The 23,658-nt window shown below is 41.0% G+C and overlaps 1 protein-coding gene across 1 annotated transcript in view; it reads left to right on the top strand.

Annotated features, from left to right (window-relative positions):
* ARHGAP10 (Rho GTPase activating protein 10) overlaps positions 1–23,658 on the top strand; it is a 107,670-nt gene that overhangs the window by 13,478 nt on the left and 70,534 nt on the right. The window contains 2 exon segments of the mRNA XM_032224074.1: positions 19,048–19,143; positions 21,549–21,610. Coding sequence (XP_032079965.1) covers positions 19,048–19,143; positions 21,549–21,610 — 158 coding nt within the window.

Below are 23,658 nucleotides of genomic sequence, written 5' to 3'. Positions count from 1 at the left end.
ATATTGCCCCCAACAACAATCCGGGTCCTCATTTTACCCACCTTGGAAGGATGGAAGGCTGTCAACCCTGAGTCAGTGAGATTTGAACAGCCGAACTGCAGAACTGCAGTCAGCTGAAGTAGCCTACAGTGCTGCATTTAACCACTGCGCCACCTCGGCCGTTTGGCACTTGAGGAGGCATCCTGAGGCTCAGCAAATGCTCTGACAGGATCATCCGTACCATCCAGGCATCCAGGCAGCCCTCCACTGTCAGGATTTACGAGGCAACTTGGTCATCCTTCTCGCAGTGGTTCCTGGACCATCAAGTCATCGCTTCTTCCGCCACCATCCCACAGGCGTGGCATGCCAAAACCGTGCTATGCAAAATAGCGGAGATTAAATCGCGTCGCTAAAGCCGCAATGTCATCACCGCTGCGACAACAGCGCGGTGACAGAAGGGCGTTCTACATGCTTTGTTCTTTGCCTCCAAAGGTAGCCCTCCTCCTCCAGCTGACAGCGGCAGCGAGCACGGGGCAAAGCGGGCTGCCCAGCAGCAGCAGCCCGCGGGAAGGGTCCAGCACAGCCGCGGGGGGCAGCAGGAAGCCTGCAGGGGGCCCGAGCGGGGCCGCCGGCGGAGGAGGACGCGGCAGCGGCTGAGGCTCTCCCGGGGCCGGCGAAACGGGCTTGCCCGGCGGAGGCAGGCCACCATCTTCTTCCTCAACAACATCTCCTTGGACGGGTGGCCGCCGCCGCCGGGCAAGCCCGCTTCGCTGGCCCCGGGAGAGCCTCAGCCGCCGCCCGCCCTGCCTCTTCCTCCGGGGGAGGCGCCGGCGTCGGAGGCCGCCCATCCAAGGAGATGTTGTTGAGGAAGAAGAGGGCGGCCTGCCTCCGCAGGCTTCCTGCTGCCCCCCGCGGCTGTGCTGGACCCTTCCCGCGGGCTGCTGCTGCTGGGCAGCCCGCTTTGCCCCGTGCCCGCTGCCGCTGTCAGCTGGAGGAGGAGGGCTACCTTTGGAGGCAAAGAATGGAGCATGTAGAACGCCCTTCTGTCACCGCGCTGTTGTCATGGCGGTAGGGTCGTTTTTTTCTTAGCGGTTCGGACGCCGCGGATTTGCCTCCGCACTTATGTCGGCGCGGATAAGGGCATCGCGGTTTTGTGGTGGAACCCCCACAGGTCCTGGACTTTTTGCAGGAGGGCTTGGATAAAGGCCTTGTGCCCATCACCCTTAGGCAACAAACGGCCGCCCTGAGCACCAACCTGTCCACGGATTTGCAGTTACCACTTACCAGACATCCACAGGTTCGTAGTTTCCTCAAGGGAGCTACCAACCTCTGTCTGCCACAATTCACAGATACCCAACCTGGGATTTGTCTATCGTCCTTCAGTCACTTTCCGCGGCCCCCTTCGAGCCACTTAAAGCTGTTGGTTTACGTCACCTGACTCTAAAGACGGCCTTTCTCATTGCTATCACATCAGCACGCAGGATATCAGAGTTGGCCGCCCTCTCAGTCAGAGGCGACCTTTGCATCTTGCACACCGATAGAGTCGTCCTTAGACTGGATCCCGCCTTTGTGCCAAACATCAACACCGTCTTCCATAGAACGCAGGAGGTGATCCTCCCGGACTTTTATCCACGACCCCGACACCCAAGGGAACACATATGGCATAAGCTTGATGTTCGCCGGGTGATGCGTATCTATATGAAGCGGACTGCTCCATTTCGCAAGTTGGAGGTGTTCTTCGTGTCCTTCCAGCCGGTTTCCATGGGCAAGAAAGTCACATCTTCCACCATTGGACGCTGGTTGAGGGCATGTATTAAACTGGCTTACGAGCAGCAAGCCAGACCAGTGCCTCCACACATTACAGCTCACTCAACAAGGAGCGCCGCTACCTCAGCTGCTTGGGCCACGCAGGGGCCTATTGAAGAGATATGTCGGGCCGCTACGTGGTCGAGCCCATTTCCATTCATAAAGAATTATAGACTTGACATATTTGTCTCGGCGGAGGCCTCGTTCAGGAGGAGAATTTTACAGAGCATCATAGCGAGCCCCGCGGCCCTGGACAGTTCTTCCCTCCCTGGGACAACATAGCTTTGGCATGTCCCGTGCTTGGACACTCCAAGCAGTGCCTAGGAGAATGACCGCTGATTTACCTGAATGGTCGTTCTCTAGGCGCTGCGGAGTGTCCAACCCCATCCTTGCTGTGGGGCCGCGAGGTCCCTTTTTTCATCTCCGCTTGGAGGTTTGGACTTGGACTTTATCGCAATTGTGGATCATTTGGGACTTACCTTCGTTTTTTGAAACTGAGCCTCTGAGGCAAGCAAGAGGCAGAGCTACAATAATCTTAAACTCAATCCTTGGGCAGCAAGCTGTGCTTGGACACTGTGCTTGGACACTCCCGCAGTGCCTAGAGAACGACCATTCAGGTAAGCCAACGGTCAATTTATCAACATTATCAAAGGCATTTTAATGAGCTTTTTTGAGGCTAGTTTAATATTAACTCTTAATGAAGAAATGTATATTTATTTAGCTGCAGGTTCTAATGATTGTTTAAAATATTTTCTTGTTTCTTTCAGCAGAAATGAGTTAATAGCTTATTTTTAAAGCATTAACACTTTCATTTTCTTTACTAAGAAAGCAATATGTTTTTGTTATAATGAGAGTATCATTCATATAAAAATTGGGAGAAGAAAAGTTTTAGAATAAAAAAAGCTAAAGATAGCTCTTTCTAGACATATTTGTATTCTTGGGTTTTTTTCTATAAACAAAAAAGTTGTGTAATTTTTGTCTCAGTTTATAGTTTCTGTTGTGATCCAAGTATTTTGAACATCTTATTTTCTTCCAGAAATAAACGTCATTGCTTTCCTAATTGTTTCTGGGTTTAACTTTATTTAATTTTCAGTTGATTTATTGATTATCTTAAGACTGGAAATAAGTTTGCTTTGTCACCCAACTATCCTAATGTGAAGTATAGACTTTTCCAAATTTATTTGGAAACAATTGGTTTGGGTTTATTTTGATTTGGCAAGAAATTCTATGCTTTGCTTGGTTTTTCTTTATTCCATACAATTTTCCTCATTGGTGTCATTGGAATGCTGCTTCTTAAAAACTATTATAGTGCTCTAATTGGAAAGATTTGATCAGCTGTTGAGCTTTTGGATTGTGTCATTAGATGGATAAATCTCTTTGGAATCTCAAATGAGTAGAATCTTAGGTGAAATCATTGTGAAATATATATTGACACTAGATTAAGAAAATTGGTACAGTCATACTTCCTTCCATGTCTGGAATAACTAGAAAAAGTCTTTCCTAGCCTACAGAATTTGTTCAGTTTGTGGAGTTCTTCTGATATTCTTTGCCTTCTTTATTTTATCTTCGTATTTGTTTGATGTTTTGAGGATATTCAAGCATTTATTTGTATTTCAGAAAATGCTACTTCAGTCTTTCAGATTCAGTTTAATTCCTGTACAATTTCTTTTTTAAGCAGTTGTTGCTTCTGTTTTACCTACCGTGTTTCCCTGAAAATAAGACAAGGTCTTATTTACTTTTGGCCCCTGAAATATGGCCTTGGCTTTATTATCGGGGAGGGGGCTTATTATTTTGGAGTCAGCCTCTTTGGGAGCCCACTCGCAAGAGAGCAGCCACCCAGCAACCTCCCTGTCCAGCTGGGTAGAGCACCACTCACCGACTCATTGGTATCCCAAAGGCGCCAAGCTGCGTGAGTGGGGGGACTGGCACTCGCATGGCTTGGTGGCTTCAAGATACTGCTGGGTCGGTGAGTAGTGCTTTGCCCAGCCGGAGGGGTTTTTGCGTGAGTGCCTGCCCCCCTCCCCCCACTCACGTGCCTCCTAGTCCTCACATCCTGGGCAACTCTCCCTGCAGGGCCAGGGCCAGGGCTTCTGCTGCTGCTCTGCAGGTGGCATGCATGCCATAGGCTCGCCAGCACAGGTCTATATTAATATAATTCATAACATTTCATCACCTTACATCCTGTCAGCCACCCCAGCTTAGAATGTCCTTATAGGCCAGGGATCTAGGATAACTGGCAGAGCCAAGCTAGGCTGCTTTAAAAGATAAGGAATGTGAGCAGGAGGGAAGTATTCAAAAGGGTGGAAAAGCAGATTCTTCTCTTGGAACCTGCTAACTCAAATCCTTTGGCAGATGGAATCCAAAGTAGGTGTCTTCTGTTAAAGCGAGTGGGATGGGTTAATCTTATTTAGGTTATATCGCTCCTTAGATATCCTGAACCCATGCCGTAAAGAGCTTTATAGGTAATAACCTTGGACCTGGAAGCAAATTGGCAACCAGTGTGGAACAGCAGTGTTATATTTGCCACTAGAGGGATTTCCAGAACTATCTGCACTGCTGCATTCGGTACCAGTTGTACCTTCCAAATACCTTTCAAGTAATTGTACTATAACGTGTTGCAGTAATCCAGCCAAGAGATGACTAGGACACTGGGACTGCATGCTGAATGATAAAATGAAATAGGCTGTGGCTATTACAAATTGCATATAAGAGAAAGCAAAAGCTTTTAAATTAGGGTCTCTGTGTGGCATTTGTAAAAGGATTTTACAAATTTTTCAAGTTAATAAACAGTTTTGTGTAGTGAAGTATACTGGTTAAGGAACTAGGCTAGAAACTAGGAAACCATTAAAGCTGGTTGAGTGACTTTAGGCTGATCACCTTCTTCTCTCAGCTCAATTCACCTCACCAGGTTGTTGTTCTGGAGCAAATCATAGAAGAAGGGCATATTAAGTATGCTCACCAACAAGTTATTTTTAAAAATAATAAATGCAGGCTAAACAGTAAATAAATAAACAAATACATAATTGTTTATAAAACACAGGCATGGTTGTGCTGCTTGGTAATGCTATTTTTAAATAGATAGACCTCTGAATATTGTATTATAAACAGAATAAATCCAATGTTGTTTGCCCTTTTGTGCAGTTGTGGCTGCAGATCAAGTGTAGATTTCATAGATTTCTCTTTTCAGTATTACATAATTATTTTGTACAAATCCTATACCTGAAAAATTCACAATTTCTAATATTTTGATGGATTCCTAGTGAAAAAAGTAGAACTTTAGCATACAACGATTGATGTTTTATTTAAAAAATAAAAAATAAAATAGTTTAACAAATATGTTGATAGTCAACATCAACTCCAGGAATGATGTTATGCTGATGTTAGGCAGGCAGGCAGGCAGGCAGGCAGGCAGGCAGGCAGGCAGGCAGGCAGGCAGGCAGGCAGGCAGGCAGGCAGGCAGGCAGGCAGGCAGGCAGGCAGGCAGGCAGGCAGGCAGGCAGGCAGGCAGGCAGGCAGGCAGGCAGGCAGGCAGGCAGGCAGGCAGGCAGGCAGGCAGGCAGGCAGGCAGGCAGGCAGGCAGGCAGGCAGGCAGGCAGGCAGGCAGGCAGGCAGGCAGGCAGGCAGGCAGGCAGGCAGGCAGGCAGGCAGGCAGGCAGGCAGGCAGGCAGGCAGGCAGGCAGGCAGGCAGGCAGGCAGGCAGGCAGGCAGGCAGGCAGGCAGGCAGGCAGGCAGGCAGGCAGGCAGGCAGGCAGGCAGGCAGGCAGGCAGGCAGGCAGGCAGGCAGGCAGGCAGGCAGGCAGGCAGGCAGGCAGGCAGGCAGGCAGGCAGGCAGGCAGGCAGGCAGGCAGGCAGGCAGGCAGGCAGGCAGGCAGGCAGGCAGGCAGGCAGGCAGGCAGGCAGGCAGGCAGGCAGGCAGGCAGGCAGGCAGGCAGGCAGGCAGGCAGGCAGGCAGGCAGGCAGGCAGGCAGGCAGGCAGGCAGGCAGGCAGGCAGGCAGGCAGGCAGGCAGGCAGGCAGGCAGGCAGGCAGGCAGGCAGGCAGGCAGGCAGGCAGGCAGGCAGGCAGGCAGGCAGGCAGGCAGGCAGGCAGGCAGGCAGGCAGGCAGGCAGGCAGGCAGGCAGGCAGGCAGGCAGGCAGGCAGGCAGGCAGGCAGGCAGGCAGGCAGGCAGGCAGGCAGGCAGGCAGGCAGGCAGGCAGGCAGGCAGGCAGGCAGGCAGGCAGGCAGGCAGGCAGGCAGGCAGGCAGGCAGGCAGGCAGGCAGGCAGGCAGGCAGGCAGGCAGGCAGGCAGGCAGGCAGGCAGGCAGGCAGGCAGGCAGGCAGGCAGGCAGGCAGGCAGGCAGGCAGGCAGGCAGGCAGGCAGGCAGGCAGGCAGGCAGGCAGGCAGGCAGGCAGGCAGGCAGGCAGGCAGGCAGGCAGGCAGGCAGGCAGGCAGGCAGGCAGGCAGGCAGGCAGGCAGGCAGGCAGGCAGGCAGGCAGGCAGGCAGGCAGGCAGGCAGGCAGGCAGGCAGGCAGGCAGGCAGGCGAAATTTAAACCCATGATTCTGCCTTGGATTTTGCAGATATTTTTTCTTATCTGCAGATATAAAAGCAGGACTTCCTCATCTGATGTATTGTCAGACATACAATAAAGAAACACAAGGTTTACACAAAATGTTACAATATTATTTTGTGTTTGCTCTATTATTCTGTCAGACTGCAAGACTCACAAGTTTAGCCATATCTCAAAATTTGATTTTGCTTTTTGCTTTAAACTTTATTCCTTGTTTTGTTTGTGCTATCTTGCTAAATATACTGTAAAAATGGATACCTCCTCTAAGTTGCTTGTAATGCTCTGGGTAATAATGCCTAACAGTTTGGGAACCCCTTGATATGAATGTGATGTGAAGCTAGTTAATCCATGGTTTCTAATATCTTGTGTAAACTCAGCTTAATTGGGATCTGTCCACAAAATTTTAATTGCATAATACACAAATTCAATCTGTCATTTAACTATAATAATAGTTAGCTTTTATGGAATTAGATCAGGTAGTTATTAAAAGTGCCTAGTTAAAATGTTTTTGTTTTGCTTTGCTTCCAGTGGAAGATAAGAAAGATAAGTCAGAAATGTAGACTAAGATTTCTCCCCAATTTTAAGTTGTTCCTTTAAAAAAAGAATTTTAAAAGAAGCCTTTAAATTAGTTTAAGCCAATTCCATGAAATTTGGCAGAGTGGGCAAGCTGTTTAATGGAACTGAGAAGATATGCCTGTCCTTGGGAACAACATACTACCCAGAATTTGAATTGTTCGACTCTGCTGATCTTCAGTCTTAAAAGTTATTTTTTTCCTAAGCAATTGAAATTTAAATATGTTGCGGTTTGGCATTAGTGCTGATTTACATTGGCTTGCTGTGGTTCTTTTATGCTTATTTTTATCTTTGTATTAAAATGAATGTCAGCTGTCCAGAGACACATTTTGTGATTTGGGCAAGTATACAAATTAAATAACATAATATAAACAAGTAAACTTTATGCATGTCAGGTAATACACTCTGGATAGAATATATACTACAACATTCTGAATAGATACCAATATTACCTGGAACTTTCTATAAAAGCTTGTAACATTCTTAGTTGGCAGTGGCTTCGGATTAACAATTGTCAACCTTATTTTAAATATTGAAAAGAGGAGAGAAATTAGCTGCAGTCGTAAGCAGACTTTTATGGAATTAGATTAGGTAGTTATTAAAAGTGCCTAGGTAAAATGTTTATGTGCTTTTCCAGGATAACAAGCAATTAGGAAAAAGTGGCACAGCTTTAATGTTGCATTATGCCTGGCAACTCTTCATGGATAATTATTCAATCCTCACTTCCACAAAAGTCTTAGAAATTTTTACATTACAGTTGAAAATATATATGAAATATTTCTAAAGAGTAAAGAACCTGCCCAATTTGTCAGGCTCCAGTCTCCAACTTTACATAGTTAGATTTGCTAGGTTAGAACTTGGCTGCTAGGTTTAAACTTTGCAGAATTCTCTCAGACTTTAATATAAAATAGCTAAGATAAAAATCTAGCTCATTAATGCAAATGAGACTAAAGCTAAATTAAATAGTTAACTTATCTCAAAAGTGTTTTTTCAAAAGGCAACTGGCTTCTGTTTTTTTTCTTGAAAAGGTTTCATTTGTCATCCAAGAAGTTTCTTCAGCTCTTCTTCAGAGCTGAAGAAACTTCTTGAATGAGAAGGAAAATGTCTTCAAGGAAAAAAACAAAATCCAGTTACCTTTTGAAAAGCACTTTTGGGACAACTATGACCTGGTTGACTGAGAATCCCCATAGAGAGTTGACTGATCTCATTGTGAGGATGCACTTCCGTCCTACATCACAACAATTTAAAAGCAGTTTGTTCTTCCCGCTGTTCCCATCTTGTATATTGCTGCCTATTCATCACATGTCTTAGGACAACATACATGATTATACAAATAATGGTTCTTATAGAAAAACATATTGTGCCCAAGGCAGTTCAGAAAACTAGGTACAATCTAGATGAATCACCAAACCACTCAGGTCTTCAAGACAGGTTTAGTTGGAGCCATGCCTTCCAAAACCTGAATGTTCAGCTTCTGTAAGGCAATTGGTTAAATTTCAGTACATTAGTTACTGAAAAAGTTATTGAACAAACAAGACATTTTTTAGGGCAGAGTGGGTCCTGACAGGGAATGAAATAAGCCATTTTATCAGAAAGACTATCAGAATTGCATAATTTTATTTATAAGAACTACATATAAAGAATTGGAAGTTATAAAGTAGCATTATCAGTTGGAAGTTGTTAATAGGTTTGTTTTCTGTCTTGACTCATTGCATGGACCTTTGGTTTCTTTTTCTGGCAAAAGTTTAGCAAAAGTAATTCATATGTTTTTGGCAGTGTATGACTGATTTGTATAATAAATAATATTGCAACAAATATTTTTGTTTTTCCTGTGGGCAACATCTTTATAGCTGGGCTACCAGCATTTTTAGCTAATGTAACTGAAATGTGAAATGTTAATATCAATTTTGACAGCTGTACGTAGTTTTCAGTCAATTTTGAGAAAGTTATCCAATGGAAAAATAAAAGATACAAAAATATGGGGGAGGTAGATTATCTAGGGAAAAAGTGGTCCCACAACTAACCCAATCTTGCTTCTATGGAAAAATAAAAGATACAAAAATGTGGGGGAGGTAGATTATCTAGGGAAAAAGTGGTCCCACAACTAACCCAATCTTGCTTCTATGGAAAAATAAAAGATACAAAAATGTGGGGGAGGTAGATTATCTAGGGAAAAAGTGGTCCCACAACTAACCCAATCTTGCTCTGATAACCACTACTGGCAAGTGCAGGAAATCAGAATTTTAGGCAGTTCAAATGAATATAAAGGTTTATCACACGCTAGTACTCTCTACAAAAATCTGAACCACTAATGGTCAAAGCAGAATGGCAGTAGAGAAGAGTCAACGGAATGCAAGGAGGGCTGGAGTTAGATCTCTTGTGGGCAGAAAGGAGCTCAAGACAAATGATGTGCTTGATCCCTTTCTTGGGCTCATCCTGCTCAACTTCTACAAGTAGCTTGAATTGTATTAAGAAGCCTATTGGGAGCCAGTGCAATTTGTGGAGCAGTGATATTACATGGACACAATAAGCTGCACTCAACCTGTGCCACAGCATTCTGTGCAAAGTGACATTTTAGTTACAAATGGTTATATATTTCACAAGTTTTAGGTTTCAGTACCTTCCTTTTAATTCCTAATCATAACTGAGCTTTTTCCTAATAATCATTGGCTTTTTACTACTTACGCAGGTTGTGTCAGTGTTCAGTCTATTCTGTCCTGTTATTTAACAACTAATGAATGGAAGAGATCATCTGTTGCTATGGGGTGGTATCAGCAATATCCAGATCTACAGTGTGATCCTAAGCAAAATTAGCAGCGCTATGGAAATCTTTTTCCACTGCCGGCAGGCTTTAAAGATCTGAATAGGAGAAAACAGGATGAAGTTAAACTCAAGTAACATTGGGTTACTGTTTGCATAATAACATTTATGGCCAACTTCTGTCTTAAGGGAGAAAGGCTGCCCCAAAGAAGGAAGTTCACAACTTGGGATTCTCCTGAGTTCAGACTACCACTGAGGCAAGTATAGGCTGTGGCTGAGCAGTTGTTTGCATAGTTTTGGTTGATGCTCTAGTTGTGACTAGACTAAAACATGTGAACTTTTGCAATAGACATCCATGACTTCATCATCACACAATTAGAATACTGCTGCTCTAAAGACCACCTGAAGTTATAGTTGGTACAAAAGATGACAAATATCCATGGCAAAGTCAACCAGAAGGACTTAATATCTGCACTTGGGTCTTGCTAATAGGCTTCCAGGTGCAATTCAGAATTCTGGTTTTGATCTATAGAGTTCTTTATGTCTTAGCCTCAAGCTAGCACCAGCCATCTTCTGCTAGTACGTTATATATCTCATGGGAAAAAAGCTTGAGGATCCCACATTTTAGCAAATGACAAAGGGAAACTGGACAATTTTTGTGTGTGTAATGGTTTTATAAAATAGCCTCTCAAATTGCCATCCATAAAATGGATGGTTTCAGAGGACCTTTGGTAATTCACATAATTTTGCTGGCATTGGTTTATTTTGAACCATGTGGTTTTCTTTATGTTAATAAATTTGGTAGGTGCAATGGTTATTATTTAGGTGAATCGCAATTATTTTATAAATTGTTATAATATATCTAGTTTTTTCCAAGGATGTTTTGATACTGCGGATGCTGATTTTAGATTTATTGCATATGCTTTTACCATTCATAAAATTGTGTTAGAATATGGAGGTTTGTAAGTTTATTGTATCTCATGGAGTTGGAGGGATATAAATCCAGTAAATAAATATGTAAATAATATTTGCTAAATAACATTTACTAGCCAGCAAAAAAGGGAAAGTTATAACCTTGAAATGCTCTGCTATTTATTGATTACTGATATAAAATCTAATTGGATGATCAAGCAAATAAAACAAATATGTTTTGTTTTATGGCACTTCCTTTTTTTAGGGGTTATAAATTCAAAGATGTCCTTACTATCTACTTCTAGCCATTCCATAACTCTTGATCACAAATAATCATACTTGAAAGAAGAAAGAAAATATTGCCCTTGATAAAGTGCAAGCTTGCTAAGTAATGATTTGAACTGATAATATGTTTTGCTTTAACTTTGCCATTTGTGCAATTTGAGAAAAATGTAGTTAACTGCATTGAGAATTTGATGAGCTATAATTAAGAGGATTATAACAATCTACAATTACAGCATTCTTTGTTCTCTTTTAGCATTCCCATAGAACAAGTTTTATTCAGCTCCATTTTCAGCTTTCGAACAGAGGTTGCCATCCCTTTTATTTTCTGGATGTTTCCCTTGGCAGCCTGTGAAGACACCCAACTCTTGTGTGGGAAGTATCATATCTTATATCAAGGTCCCTATTAAGGGACACACAATTTGCAGATTACTGTCATGCATTTCTAATAGGTCCTTGATATTTCAACTAAAACAGTTACCTTAGCCTTTAATTGTATATTTACCATGTTTGTTGTTGGTAAGGTCAATTCTCACATATAGTCTTGCAAAAATTTTAGGTGCAAAATCTTATATATTAACTCAGACTGTTTCACTAGAATATTTTGAGTTGAATCTATTCTTTCTAAAGAAGGTAAATATTTTTAGGGTTCCACCAAAGCAAGTATATAGCTTCCATATTTTTGTAAAAGCTAACTTAAGGTCATAAAGGCAGGCAGTATGCTAAAATACTATGATATTTACTAGTCTAAAAAAAATATTGGGGTTAATGATTAATGAAATGGGTAATAATAATTAATTTCAGTATAGCTTCTGTAGCAACAGTATAGAGGTAGTTCTCAACTTAAAGTCATTCATTTAGTGACTGTTTGAAGTTACAACAGAACTGAAAAAAGTGATGTATGACAAATATTCACCCTCGGAATTGTTGCAGCATCCCCATGGTCATGTGATCAACATTTGGATACTTGGCAATTGGCATGTGGTTACATAACCACCTTTTGGGACCTTCTGACAAAGTCAGTGGGGAAGCCAGAGTCACATAACAATGGTGTTACTAATTTAATTATTTCAGTGATTCACTTAACAACTGCGGCAAGAAAAGTTGTAAAATGGGGTCAAACTCACTTAATTGTTTCATTTAACAAAGGAAAAGGAATTGTACTCAACTGTGGTCATGAGTTGAGGACTACCTGTAGTAGAAATACAATTTTGGGGCCAGTAAGCTTTAAGCTTCTTCATAAATGCTTAGCTTAGGTTTGCATAATGGCAATGTTCTACATTTGCTTTTGCTACAAAACAATGAAATGACATGCATGTTGAGAACTCAATTGTATAACAGCATATCTATAACTCATAGGCACACAAACATACAACATGCATGTTTGTACTATTGCCATTATAGAAAATAATTTGAAAACAGTAGAGCAATTACTGCAGGCAGGCAGTAATAAAACAGTTCTCAATTTTGAAACAAGCACTTTTAAAACATTCCCATTCTTACACCTTCTGTTCTCTTCACCTGAACCATGAAACGCTTAGCTTTTTTCTTGTCAGTATGCTTAATAGAAAATTATGACTCCACAGATAAAATAAAGAAGATATAACAGGGCTGAGTACTTGCTAAAATGTGACTTGAGGAAACATGTTTACAACAATCTGTTGTTGGCAGAAAATTCTTAATGTGTGTTTAAGGTTAATTATGGCTTTCATATAGTCTATTCATTTTAGAAGGAAAATAATGTGAGATCTATATGTTTTTGTGATATTTTCTGAAATAATAATTACATAACCAAAAATTAAAAAAGCAGTCAATACATATTTTTAATCAAATTACAGGAGAAATAATTACACTTTTAAAAATATTTGATAGTGAGGGACCACATCCCGGTTACATATATCCATCCCATGGCCAGAAAGGCATGGTACATCTAATAAGGAATGTTTATCTGATGGGACCCAAGAAGAGAGCCTTTTCTGCTCTTTGTAACCTCATTTCCCTGCAATTTAGACTGGCATCTAAGGAAGGACTTTAAGATTTGTTTTTGCCATCGTTTTGGGAATCTGGTAATGATTGTATGGAGCCTGCTAAATGGTTATATTGATAATAAATTAGATTTCACTTCCACAGATCAAAATTTTATGTATTTTCATAGTTATTGTATCATGTTGGCTATTTTTTGTATTTTGTGTGTTTTAACTTTGTGAGCCACATATGTGAGATGAATGATTAAATAAATCGAACAAATAGATATACACATGCCCTCTGGAACGAGCTCCCCGTGGAGATCCGGACCCTTACTACCCTCCCGGCCTTCCGTAAAGCTACTAAGTCCTGGCTGTTTCGGCAGGCTGGGGGCTGTTAAAGCACCCAGCCCCGTCTTAATTGTAACTGTTGTGGATTTTAAAATTGTTTGTATTGTCTTATTTATTCCCTCCTCTGTTTATTGTGAGCCGCCCGGAGTCCTTCGGGAGTGGGCGGCATACAAAACCAATAAACCTCAAACCTCAAACCACATAAACTTAAAATTACAAAAGACCCATTCTAGAAGTAATAGCATAAACCTCAGACCAGGACACTGAATGCATTCCTTTGATATTTATGCAAAGTTGATTTATTATACAAAATGTACACTTTCCTGCTCCTAGCTGTGACCTTTAAGGACTGGGGAATCTGTTTCTTGATACTTATCCCTATCTTACCCCCTTCTTTCTGGTACTTACACTTCATTAAGTGCTGCTGGAATTAGTAGTAGCCTGGTAATTGCTCCCTTTTCTGAGTTGTTTCTCTGACTCCTTCCGCTTCCTTCTTTCTTCAGTGGCATAACGCAGACGGATTAAGTCAAGCTCGGCGTCTGCAGCATGCTCAAACCACGTGATTAAGCGTCTTGGCAGGTTACGATTGACACATTGTTGATAAATGTCTGCGTTCAACCCTTCGGCAAATCTGTCCAGAAGGGCGTCCTCCCCCCATCCTCTCATGTATTGTGAGAGACACTGAAATTCCTGGATGTATTGGGCGACAGGTCTATCGTCTTGGTCGAAGGTTAAAAACTTCAATTTGTTCCGCTTCTCAGTTAATGGGTCATCAAAACGTTGACGGAAAGCCTCCATAAAACGGTTGAAATTCCCCAAGAGGGGAGACCCAGACATGTGCAAAGCAGTCGACCACGTAGCCGCTTCACCATCCAAAGATAAAAGAATCATTCTGACCCTTAAAGTGTCAGATTCAAAGTCCCGGCCATAAATTTCCATGTAGTTAAACACTTGCATAAGAAAGGAGGGAAGGCTAGTAGAATCCCCCTTAAAACGTACAGGCAAGGGAGGGATTTTAGCCATTCGATGTCTTCGGGGGGGAGGCTGGGGGGGAGGTCCTCTTTGATCAGCGAAACCTCTAGCCGCAGGGGGAGACACGGGCCGAGGGGGGGGGAGAATCCTGGCGTGGGTAACGTTGCCAGTTTCTCCAGTCTCTTTCCTCCTCCCCCCTTCTCTCTTCCAAAAATGTTTGACCCCAATAATCAGGTAATTCACTCCGCTGGGGTTTTCTCATCGGGCCCCGGTGCTGATAGCCTCTCCATTCTCCTTCATCGCCCCCCTCTGCTTTCCCCACAGTACCTTTGGCTCCAATAGTCAGGGACTTCACTCGCCTGAAGTTTTCTCACAGCACCTGGCTCCAGCGAAGTTTGTGGAGGTGGTCTTTGGGTGAGCCCAGCATTCCAGCTTGTCTCTATCTCTCTTTGCCCCGCTGAAATTGACCAACGGGGTGGGGGGGAAGGTTCAGGCTGACTGGAAATTTGCAGTTGAAATAAATCTTCGTGCAAAGGTCGGTCAGACGGGCTGGGCTGGTGTAAAGAAAGGTCGGGAGGTCCTAGTTCACTGGAATCCCCTCCAGCTGCGCCCTCCTCCTCTCTGGTCGGAGAAGACATTCTTTCCCTTCTCGGTAGACGTAAATCTCCTGGAAAGGGATATATTCAGATCTTGCTTCTTGTCTGGGCCCACTCCACTCCATAATTAGGAAAGAAGACTAAGAGACTCCATGGGTTGGAAATCCAAAGTACTTTTACTAATTATAAATGGTAAGCGAGCAGTAGTGAAGCAAGATCTGAATAATATGGCGCGAAAGCAATTGATATATAGGAAAACCCGTCCCCCCCCCTTAGGATCAAAGCTCCAGTCCAATCATAAGTCCTTCAAATGTCAGGTGTGAGATAACTTCAAAAAGACAGGCCGAAGATGGAATGTGTAGGCCGTTGATGCAGGCGGGAAACACGTACGCATGCGTAATCCCAACGACTGGTACATCCTAGAACATTCCTCCAGCACATCAATTAAATCCCTCCCACATACACGCCCCCCCCCTCCCCGTTTCATGGCAGCTGAAGCAACAGCAAAGCAGAAGCTGACACAGTCCTTATCAGTTTATAGGGGGAGAATACAATTAATTGCTGCTAGCTGACTTTAGCTAAGCTGCATCTGTGGAAGATTCTTGCATAGGATTCTGTTACTACTTTGTCAGCTGTGGTAGCTTCTGAGGCTTTTGAATCACTCCACCATCTATTTTCACCTCGTGTCTTTCAGGCATGATTGCACTTTGGTTTTCCAGTGCACTCTCATTTCTCTCTTTCACCAACATCCACACCCTGCACTTTCAGTGTTTCTCTTGTTTTCCTGAAGTACAACTGATGCCCTTTGCTCTGTTAAAGTCCCATGAGCACAATCCATAAGGAAGGAAAACTCAGGTCAGCAGTTTTGAGTCGAAAGACAATCTCTTGTATGTTTACTTTTCACTCTTTGCTGTTGGAGACTTATCTTGTATTTATTGCATTATTGGCACTTATTCTCTCTTGTATAAATATAATTATAGGCTATATTTCTTATTTGGTTTCGCTTTGCTTTCCCCCCCCTAGCAAAACCTTTAATACCAACTGCTATAATTAGGCGAATGAGTTTATTGTAGTTTTTTATTGTTTGAATACGACCAAATAAATGTATTGTCAAAAATATGGAATTTATGTTCTATTAACTATGGATAATATTAGTGCACATTTGAACCATGAGCTGGTTTAGTTATATATAAACTAATAAACTTGATAGTATAGTGTAATGTGTTTGGCTACCTTTGCCTATGTTCAGAAGCTGCAGTTAATATTAAATATGGCTGGTCCTATAATGACTGGGACAATTGAATTAACATAGATTACATCAATATTGAGGCTACATTCCTCTAATATGTATCTGACTAAAATTCAGTCACTGCTTTTGACCAAAAATGCCATTATATTTTGGTCCCAAAATTGTTTGAAAAAGTGCTTGTACTATATAATGTTAAGATTAATTAAGAATGACATTAAAAATGTATCTGCCTGCTGAGAAGAGCTCGATAGATACCGTAGGATGGTCTTCTAGGATGTACCCCATTAAGAACTTCATATGCAAAAATGTTTTCTTAATTATAATTAAGATGACCTGTTATTATTAACAGAAAACATTTTTATAATTCAGTTTTATTGATAGCTATTTTTTTTTATTTTTGTACTACCTCTCCAATGGCTCAAGGTGGCTTATGTAAATTAAACCATAAACACATAAAAACAAGACAGCTTTGTTGATTATCATAAAGATCACATTTAGTTGTACAAAATTGCTTCCAGTGTTTTTAGAGGTTGGTACAAGGATTAGGTGAAATTATATAGATTACGGTTGATTGTAAGTAAAAATACAAATCTAATTGCTATTCAACAATGGAAAAGATTTCATCAGAATGTGAAGATTCTCCTTGAGTGGAGTTCTTAAACTGATCTAAATAACTCGTTGCTGTGAAACTTGTTGCAATTCAGAAATTATTAGCTTTTTTATGTATAGCTCTTGTTCCATCTCATTATTTACATGCATACTTCACAACAGAAGCTAAAAATTCTGTAATAAGAAAGAAATATTGATGTTAAAATGTGTAATATTTTACACTGTTTCCTTTATGGAATCTGAATTTCATGAGCACAAATTATAATAAATCAATTGTTTTAAGTAAGCAAAAAAATCTGTATGGGTGTGATTGCCATGGCAGCATGGAATTTAAGTCTGTGTAGTATAATAACATGGCAGAATGTCAGGAATTTTGCCGTCTATGAAAAAAATCGGAGATTTTTCAAGGTAAAATATTCAACAAGTTCAACTCTAATTTAAACTATTAAATTCTATAAAATACTTGGCATAGTTTATATATGTTAGGGTATTCCTACATACCATCTTTTTGACAGATATCTAACTGTTCAAACAACTATATTTAAAAGGCAAGATAATTTCAGTTGCCTTCTTACTTCAGAAGACACTACTAGAGTGCCTTTTGATTTGCACCAAAATCTTTACTATAAAGTGTAAACCAATGCAGTACCCACAACACTAGTGTTATATGGCTGTTACAGCTTTCAGCTGGCAGTTACGACTGGCTGCATTTTTAAAATAAATATGTCTGTGGCACTCAGTGCCTAATCTATGAGATTGTGTACTACAAATATAGTGATATCGACAGAACAGAATATTTGTTGCTGAGGGTTGAATTGTGTGTCCTTGATGCTCTTTGAGCTTAGTTGTTTTCTTGTATGTTTCATTATTGAAGTAGGTACCCTGTTTCCCTGAAGGTAAGACCTAACTGGAAAATAAACCCTACCTCCAAAACAAGTCTCATTTAAGATTGTCAGCAGCTCAAAAATAGGCCTTAACTGGAAAAATAAGCCCTAATGTGCCTTTTGGAACAAAAAGAAATACGGTAATGTTATCAGTGTTAGAAGGGAGTATAATTGTTTTCATTCTATGGCTTGTCAGTGTTGGTGGGGTGGTCTTGATGGCCCCTTGAATGGGATCAAAGAGCCATCAAGACTAATTCTACCAACATTGACAGGACAAGGCATTTTACAAAGAGAAAGATTCATTCTCTAGCCCCACCATTTTTCATTCTCAAAATGACATTTAAGACAGCTGTGGTTTGTACATACACTATAGGATATACTTAAGGATACTTCATAAAGCTTCCACTTGATGTGTGCTTCTGAGCAGCTGACCTCTGATGAATTGTGAATGTTAAATACATGTGATTCTGAGCCAGAGAACAATTTAAGGGGGAAGTAATGAACAAGTTCTTAATATAGCCAAACTGAATTAATAGTATCACCAGATAATTACAAATGATGCTTTTAGTCAATAAAAGGGCTTTTTAAATGTATTTTTATTAATGTGTTTTTCCCGTTCACTCATGTCCAATTCTTAGAGATTGCCTTGACAAATTTTCCTTGTAGTTTTCTTGGCAAGGTTTTTCAGAAGTGCATTGCCTCCTTCTTAAGTCTAAAAGAAGTCATATAGTTGCTTTGTGCCGAAGGCAGCTCTTCCAGTTTCTAACCTGATGCCTTGACAACTACATCCGATTTGCTACCTAATTCATAATACATTCACATATTTATCACAGGGTGGTTTTGATTTAAATCAAGTCGATTTAAATCATGATTTAAATCACTAGTAAAAAGGCTTGATTTAAATAAACTTGGTTTAAATAATATTTTTAAAGAGCAACTGTCATCTCTGTCCTCCAGCGGCTCCTCTTCTGACCTGCTGTTGACTCACCAACAGTCCCAGTAGTGCAGAATATATAGCATGCTACACAACTAAGCTCCATTTCATGCTGAATAAACTAAATTATTAATGTGTCTTAATTAGAAAACTGTCGAGATTTTTACTGCAAAAGCATTTTATTAAAATAAATTTGATAAAATAAAAAAATCAATTTAAATAGAAAAAAAAATCATTGGTTTTTATCCACCCTGCTTTATCACAATTCAAATTTCTGTTCCATTTATCCCCTCATGGAATTTCTATAGATGATTGAATATACATATATTAATACAATTAAGGTATATATTTTGTCCAGAGAGCTTCAAAAGTTACTGAACAGTAAATATCAGTGTGAAATATTTTTCTTTCACCCACTTTCTCCCTCTCACACTTATATACAAGATTATAATACCATAAGTTTATTTAATCAATACAGTTATCCGAACAAATTTTTTTTAAAAAAACATAGAAAGTTCTTTAAATAATGAAGAGTTAAAATTTAGTTTTTTTGTTGTACCTTAATTACGTATTAATTCTTTAATAAAATTGAAAAGCACTATCATGCATTTTCTTTTTTCTTTTTAGATCTTTCAGCTGCCCAAAGAAAGTTTGCTCGTTCACTGAGAGATTTCAGGTTTGAATGTATTGGTGAGGCTGAAACAGATGATGAAAGATACATAGGTATGTCAGTATAAGAAAATTTATACAGGTAGTCCTTGTTTAACAACCAATCCGTTAGCAGCCTTTTGAAATTTCAACAGATCCCCCAAAAGCTTCTTATGGCCTGGTTCCAAAGTGCCTGTGAATACACATATACTATAGTTACATGACTGCATTGTGCATTGTGGGGACCTGTATTCTGTGGTTACATGACCATGGTTTGCAATATATATATTTTTTGCCAGTTTCTATCCTTCTTAGTTTATTTCTAGCAGAAAAACATGCACAGGAATATATGGATTTATTTAACAACCATGGTGTTTGCTTAACAGCTGTGGGGCTTGCTAATGACCTTGGCATTTGCTTAACCACCACTGCAGGGGTGGGTTGCTGCCGGTCCCCACTGGTTCTCGCAAGCCGGTTGGTCACCGGACCCGGAAGTAAGCCTGCCCCGTCCCTGGCCCTGTATACCCGTCCCGGCCTCTGTCTCCCCATTGCTCAGAAAAGCAACTTCAGGCAGGCAGTTTCTAGGATGCCTGCCGCCACCAAAGGACCTTCCCTCCCCTGGCCTGCCCCTCCCTCCCACTCGCCCACCAGCAGAAGCCTTCTGGGAGGTTTTGGCTGGTGGGCATGCAGAAGGAGGGGGGGAATCCATGCAGAGGTAGGAAATCTCATGGATTCCCCACCCCCTTCATTGGAAATGAGGCGGCTGTGAGAGGAGAGAGCAGCGTATGCCCATTAGCTTGTCCAATGAATCCTCCTGTTAATTCTTCTTCTATTTGAACAAGCCACGTGGGGCGCACTCCCTTGCTTTGACAGCCACCTTGTTTCCAATGGGGGAGAGGAAGAAATTCATCTTTTCCATCCATCTCCATGGATCCCCCCCCCATTGGAAACGAGGCAGCTGTGAAAGACAAGGCAGCGCACCCCTTGTGTCATGTTGAAACAGCAAGTGGAACAGGAGAGGAGTTCCATACGGGGCTTTTTAAATGGCCAAACTCCTCTCCTGTTAATTCTTCTGTTTGAACAAGCCGCATGGGGTGCACTCCCTTGCTTTGACAGCTGCCACGTTTCCAATTGGGGGGGGAGAAAAACCCATCTTTTCTGTCCTTCTCCATGGATCCCCCCAATTGGAAACGAGGGGGCTGTGAAAGACAAGGGTTTGCACCCTGCATGGCTGTTCAGGCAGCAAAAGAAGGAATAGGAGAGGAGTTCCACACGAGGCTTTTAAACAGCCAAACTCCTCTCCTGTTCCTCAGGCAGGCTGGATCAGGAGCGCACACCAGGCTGTTGCTCCTCCTGCCACTGCTGCTGTCGGTGTGACTCTTGTGAGAGGAAAAGAAAATAATAATAAAAGGCTCCCGCCATGGAGCGACCCACCCCGCTCCCCGCCAACAGATCTTTTTTCCCCTTAGCTCGGCTCTTCTTCACCCCCCACTCGGCTGTCCTTGCTGTCGCCACTCCCCCTTTGCATGCCCAGCTGACGGCCTGAGAGGGAGCTAATGATGGCGGCGCAGGGTAGCTAGCGGCAACTACTGCTCCTGGGCTCACTGTGCATAGCGAGCAGTGCCCCAAGAGAGGGAAAGAGGGAGAGAACTAATTATCACATTTGAGCCCAAAATTTTGGTTTAAAAATTTTGTGAGTCTACTCCCTTTCAAATAGCCAACAAAATATTTCTAGTTTTAATTCCATATCTTGCTTTACCATTGCTTTTAATCACTAACTTTTGAATAGCTACTTGGACCTACCTAAGTACTGAACCTAATTCATATATTCCTGTTTTTTGGAACAGAAAACTAAATTTCAGAAAAAGGAAAGCTGTATTGCTCTGGGAATCTACCTATGACATTCATTCTTGAACTAAGTTCTTGGATGAAAGACTATATCTTTCCTGTTTGTTTATATCTTTCCTGTTTCTCATCCTTCCTGAAAAGACTGTACATTGTTGGTTGAAAGCAGAGGTCCTTTTTGTTACCTGTAGTCCTCAACTTACAACCACAATTGAATCCAATATTATTTTATTTCTTTTGCAGTTAGTATTATTTATTTTTGTACTTATTTTAATCTTATTGTAGTTCATCCATTGGGGCAAAGAATTCAGTGACATCGTCTTGGCCACTCCCACCCAGTCACATGACTGCCAAGCCACTCCTACCCGGTCACATGGCCAGCAAACCACTCCCACAAAGCAGGCCACACCCACAGAGTAGGTTCCAAAATTTTTTGAAACCCACCACTGCACCACTGCAAAAGAAGACATAAAATCAGATCACTTGGCTGCCTTGATTTATGAATGTCATTATAACAAAAAAAATCCAGGCTTTAGTATGTTTGTAAGTGGAGGACTACCTATATGAAATCTCAAATTTTAATCTTTTCTATTTTATTTGTTGCATATAGTATCTGATATTTATTCCTGTTACAGATGCATCCCTTCATGAATTCTCTAACTTTCTGAAAAATTTAGAAGAACAAAGAGAAATAATGGTGAGTTCTATTTGATAAAATATAGCAGTATGTAAACTGTCAGTTCTGCATATTTCTCATTAGTGTTCAAACTCCGAAAGTTTCTTATATATCCATTTGAATCTCTTGAAGAAAATCTTTTAATTTAACCTAATTTCTCTAAAAATTTCAACATATAACAATACTTGGCCAAGCTTGTCTGCATTCAGAAACCAAGAAGGATTGGGCTTGGTTAATACTTGGATGGGAGAACTCCAAAAAGCATCAGGGTCTATGCATTCATTGAACCCAGATCATGTAGGTTGCTTTAGGGCTCAGTAAGCTGTATTGGTAGTAGTTTTTACACACTTTAACCAGACATTCCCCAATCAATATTATCTTCAGGTCTGAGATTACAGTACTGTTCCTATCATTCTATAGCTAGTCCTTTCTCGTGTTTCTATAGTTTCCTACCCAAGCAATGAAATCATTTGAAAAAACTTTGAAGCAGATAATCCTTGCAAATTGGTGTCCTCCAAATATAACCTAACTTGGAATGTTGGACTGATCTATCAACCTTTCCTTTGAGAATATACAGAAAGTACAGATCAGAAGTTCATTATGCATTTTCTCACTAGTGAAAATATTTTAGCACTTCACTGCACCATTCAAAATAAGTTTTAGTAATATGACAGGTGATTCAGTGGGAGTTTCTGTCAGTCTAAAGTTGCTGTTTCATTTCATGAATTTTTGTTATGTGATTCCTGACAAAGACGTCTCTCTTATGCAAACATTTACACCCGAATGCTTGGAAAGTATTTTATACCCATCTTAGAACAAAGAAAGAAATGTGAAATTTTGTTTGAGTTGAACTCTTACAATGCAAATATGTACTTTTGTAAGATCGTCAATTGCTTGATAAAATGTATAGAGAAATTCTTTGCTCTCTGTTTTCATGTGGTAATTATTCCATGCAACTGGGAAAATGTAATTGCTGTCTCATACACATTTAAATAAAAGTAATCCATGTTTGCTTCTTACTCTTGGCATTTGACATTTCTCAGAGAAATTAAGGAGGATCAGGCTAAAGACTACCAGGGAATTTTGGAGGAAGGGGGCAAATTTTCAGAAAAAGCAGTGGCAAATTATATCTTTATGTTGTAACCCTTCCCTTCCGCCAAATCTTGGCTATTTTTGTTTGGTCACTGATTTGAGCTAAACTTGAGAGACACTTTTCTTTTTAGACCTGCATAGAATTGTGAGAATAGTCTTCCTAAAAACATTCAGAAAGAAATCAACAGTATAACCAGTTATTTTAAAAAACTGAGGCAAGGTTCATCTTCAAAACAGAGACCCCAAATCTATTTCCAAGTGTTACAGAATTCTCCAGACAATAATAAAATCCACTTCAACAATGTGAATGTTTACTTTCATTCATTAAATCTATCACATGGCTCTCTAAGTGTGAGTAAGGCTATCTATATTTATTTAGCCATAGAGATGAAAGTTTTTGCCTAATCTTTATCATCATCATCATCATCATCCCCCCAAACTTAATAATTGTCAATAAGTCAGGCAATAAGGCCTGGATAATGGATGTTGCAGTACCTGGACATAGCAGAATAGAAGAGAAGGTACAAACTACAAACATCTACCAATAGAAGAAGAGTGATTGTGTCAAAAGAAAGCAAAGATAGTACCAATAGTGATAGGTGCCTTGGCTGCACTCCCAAAACATCTAGAATGCCACTTGAATATTTTCTACCAGTATTGATAGAATCTACCATCACTCAATTGCTAAAGGCAGCTTTATTTGGAACATCTTACATCCTATTGGAATACTTTTAACACTACATATCTATCCCAGGTTCTTGGGAAGGACTCGAAAAGTGGATAAAAATGCCAAATCCAGTCTATAAACATCTGGCTGACTCTGTGACCAACCATAATTTATTACATGTATATGCCATCCAACTTAATAACTTTGGGTGCTTCACAATGATCAAACAAAGAATTACAATAAATTAAGAAAACATAAAGGATAGACATACAAAATGGCAACTGTCTGAAACAAAAACTTGGATGAAAAG

The sequence above is a fragment of the Thamnophis elegans genome, chromosome 9, assembly GCF_009769535.1.
Source record: "Thamnophis elegans isolate rThaEle1 chromosome 9, rThaEle1.pri, whole genome shotgun sequence".
Lineage (NCBI taxonomy): Eukaryota > Metazoa > Chordata > Lepidosauria > Squamata > Colubridae > Thamnophis > Thamnophis elegans.
This window is presented reverse-complemented; position numbering and strand designations above follow the sequence as displayed.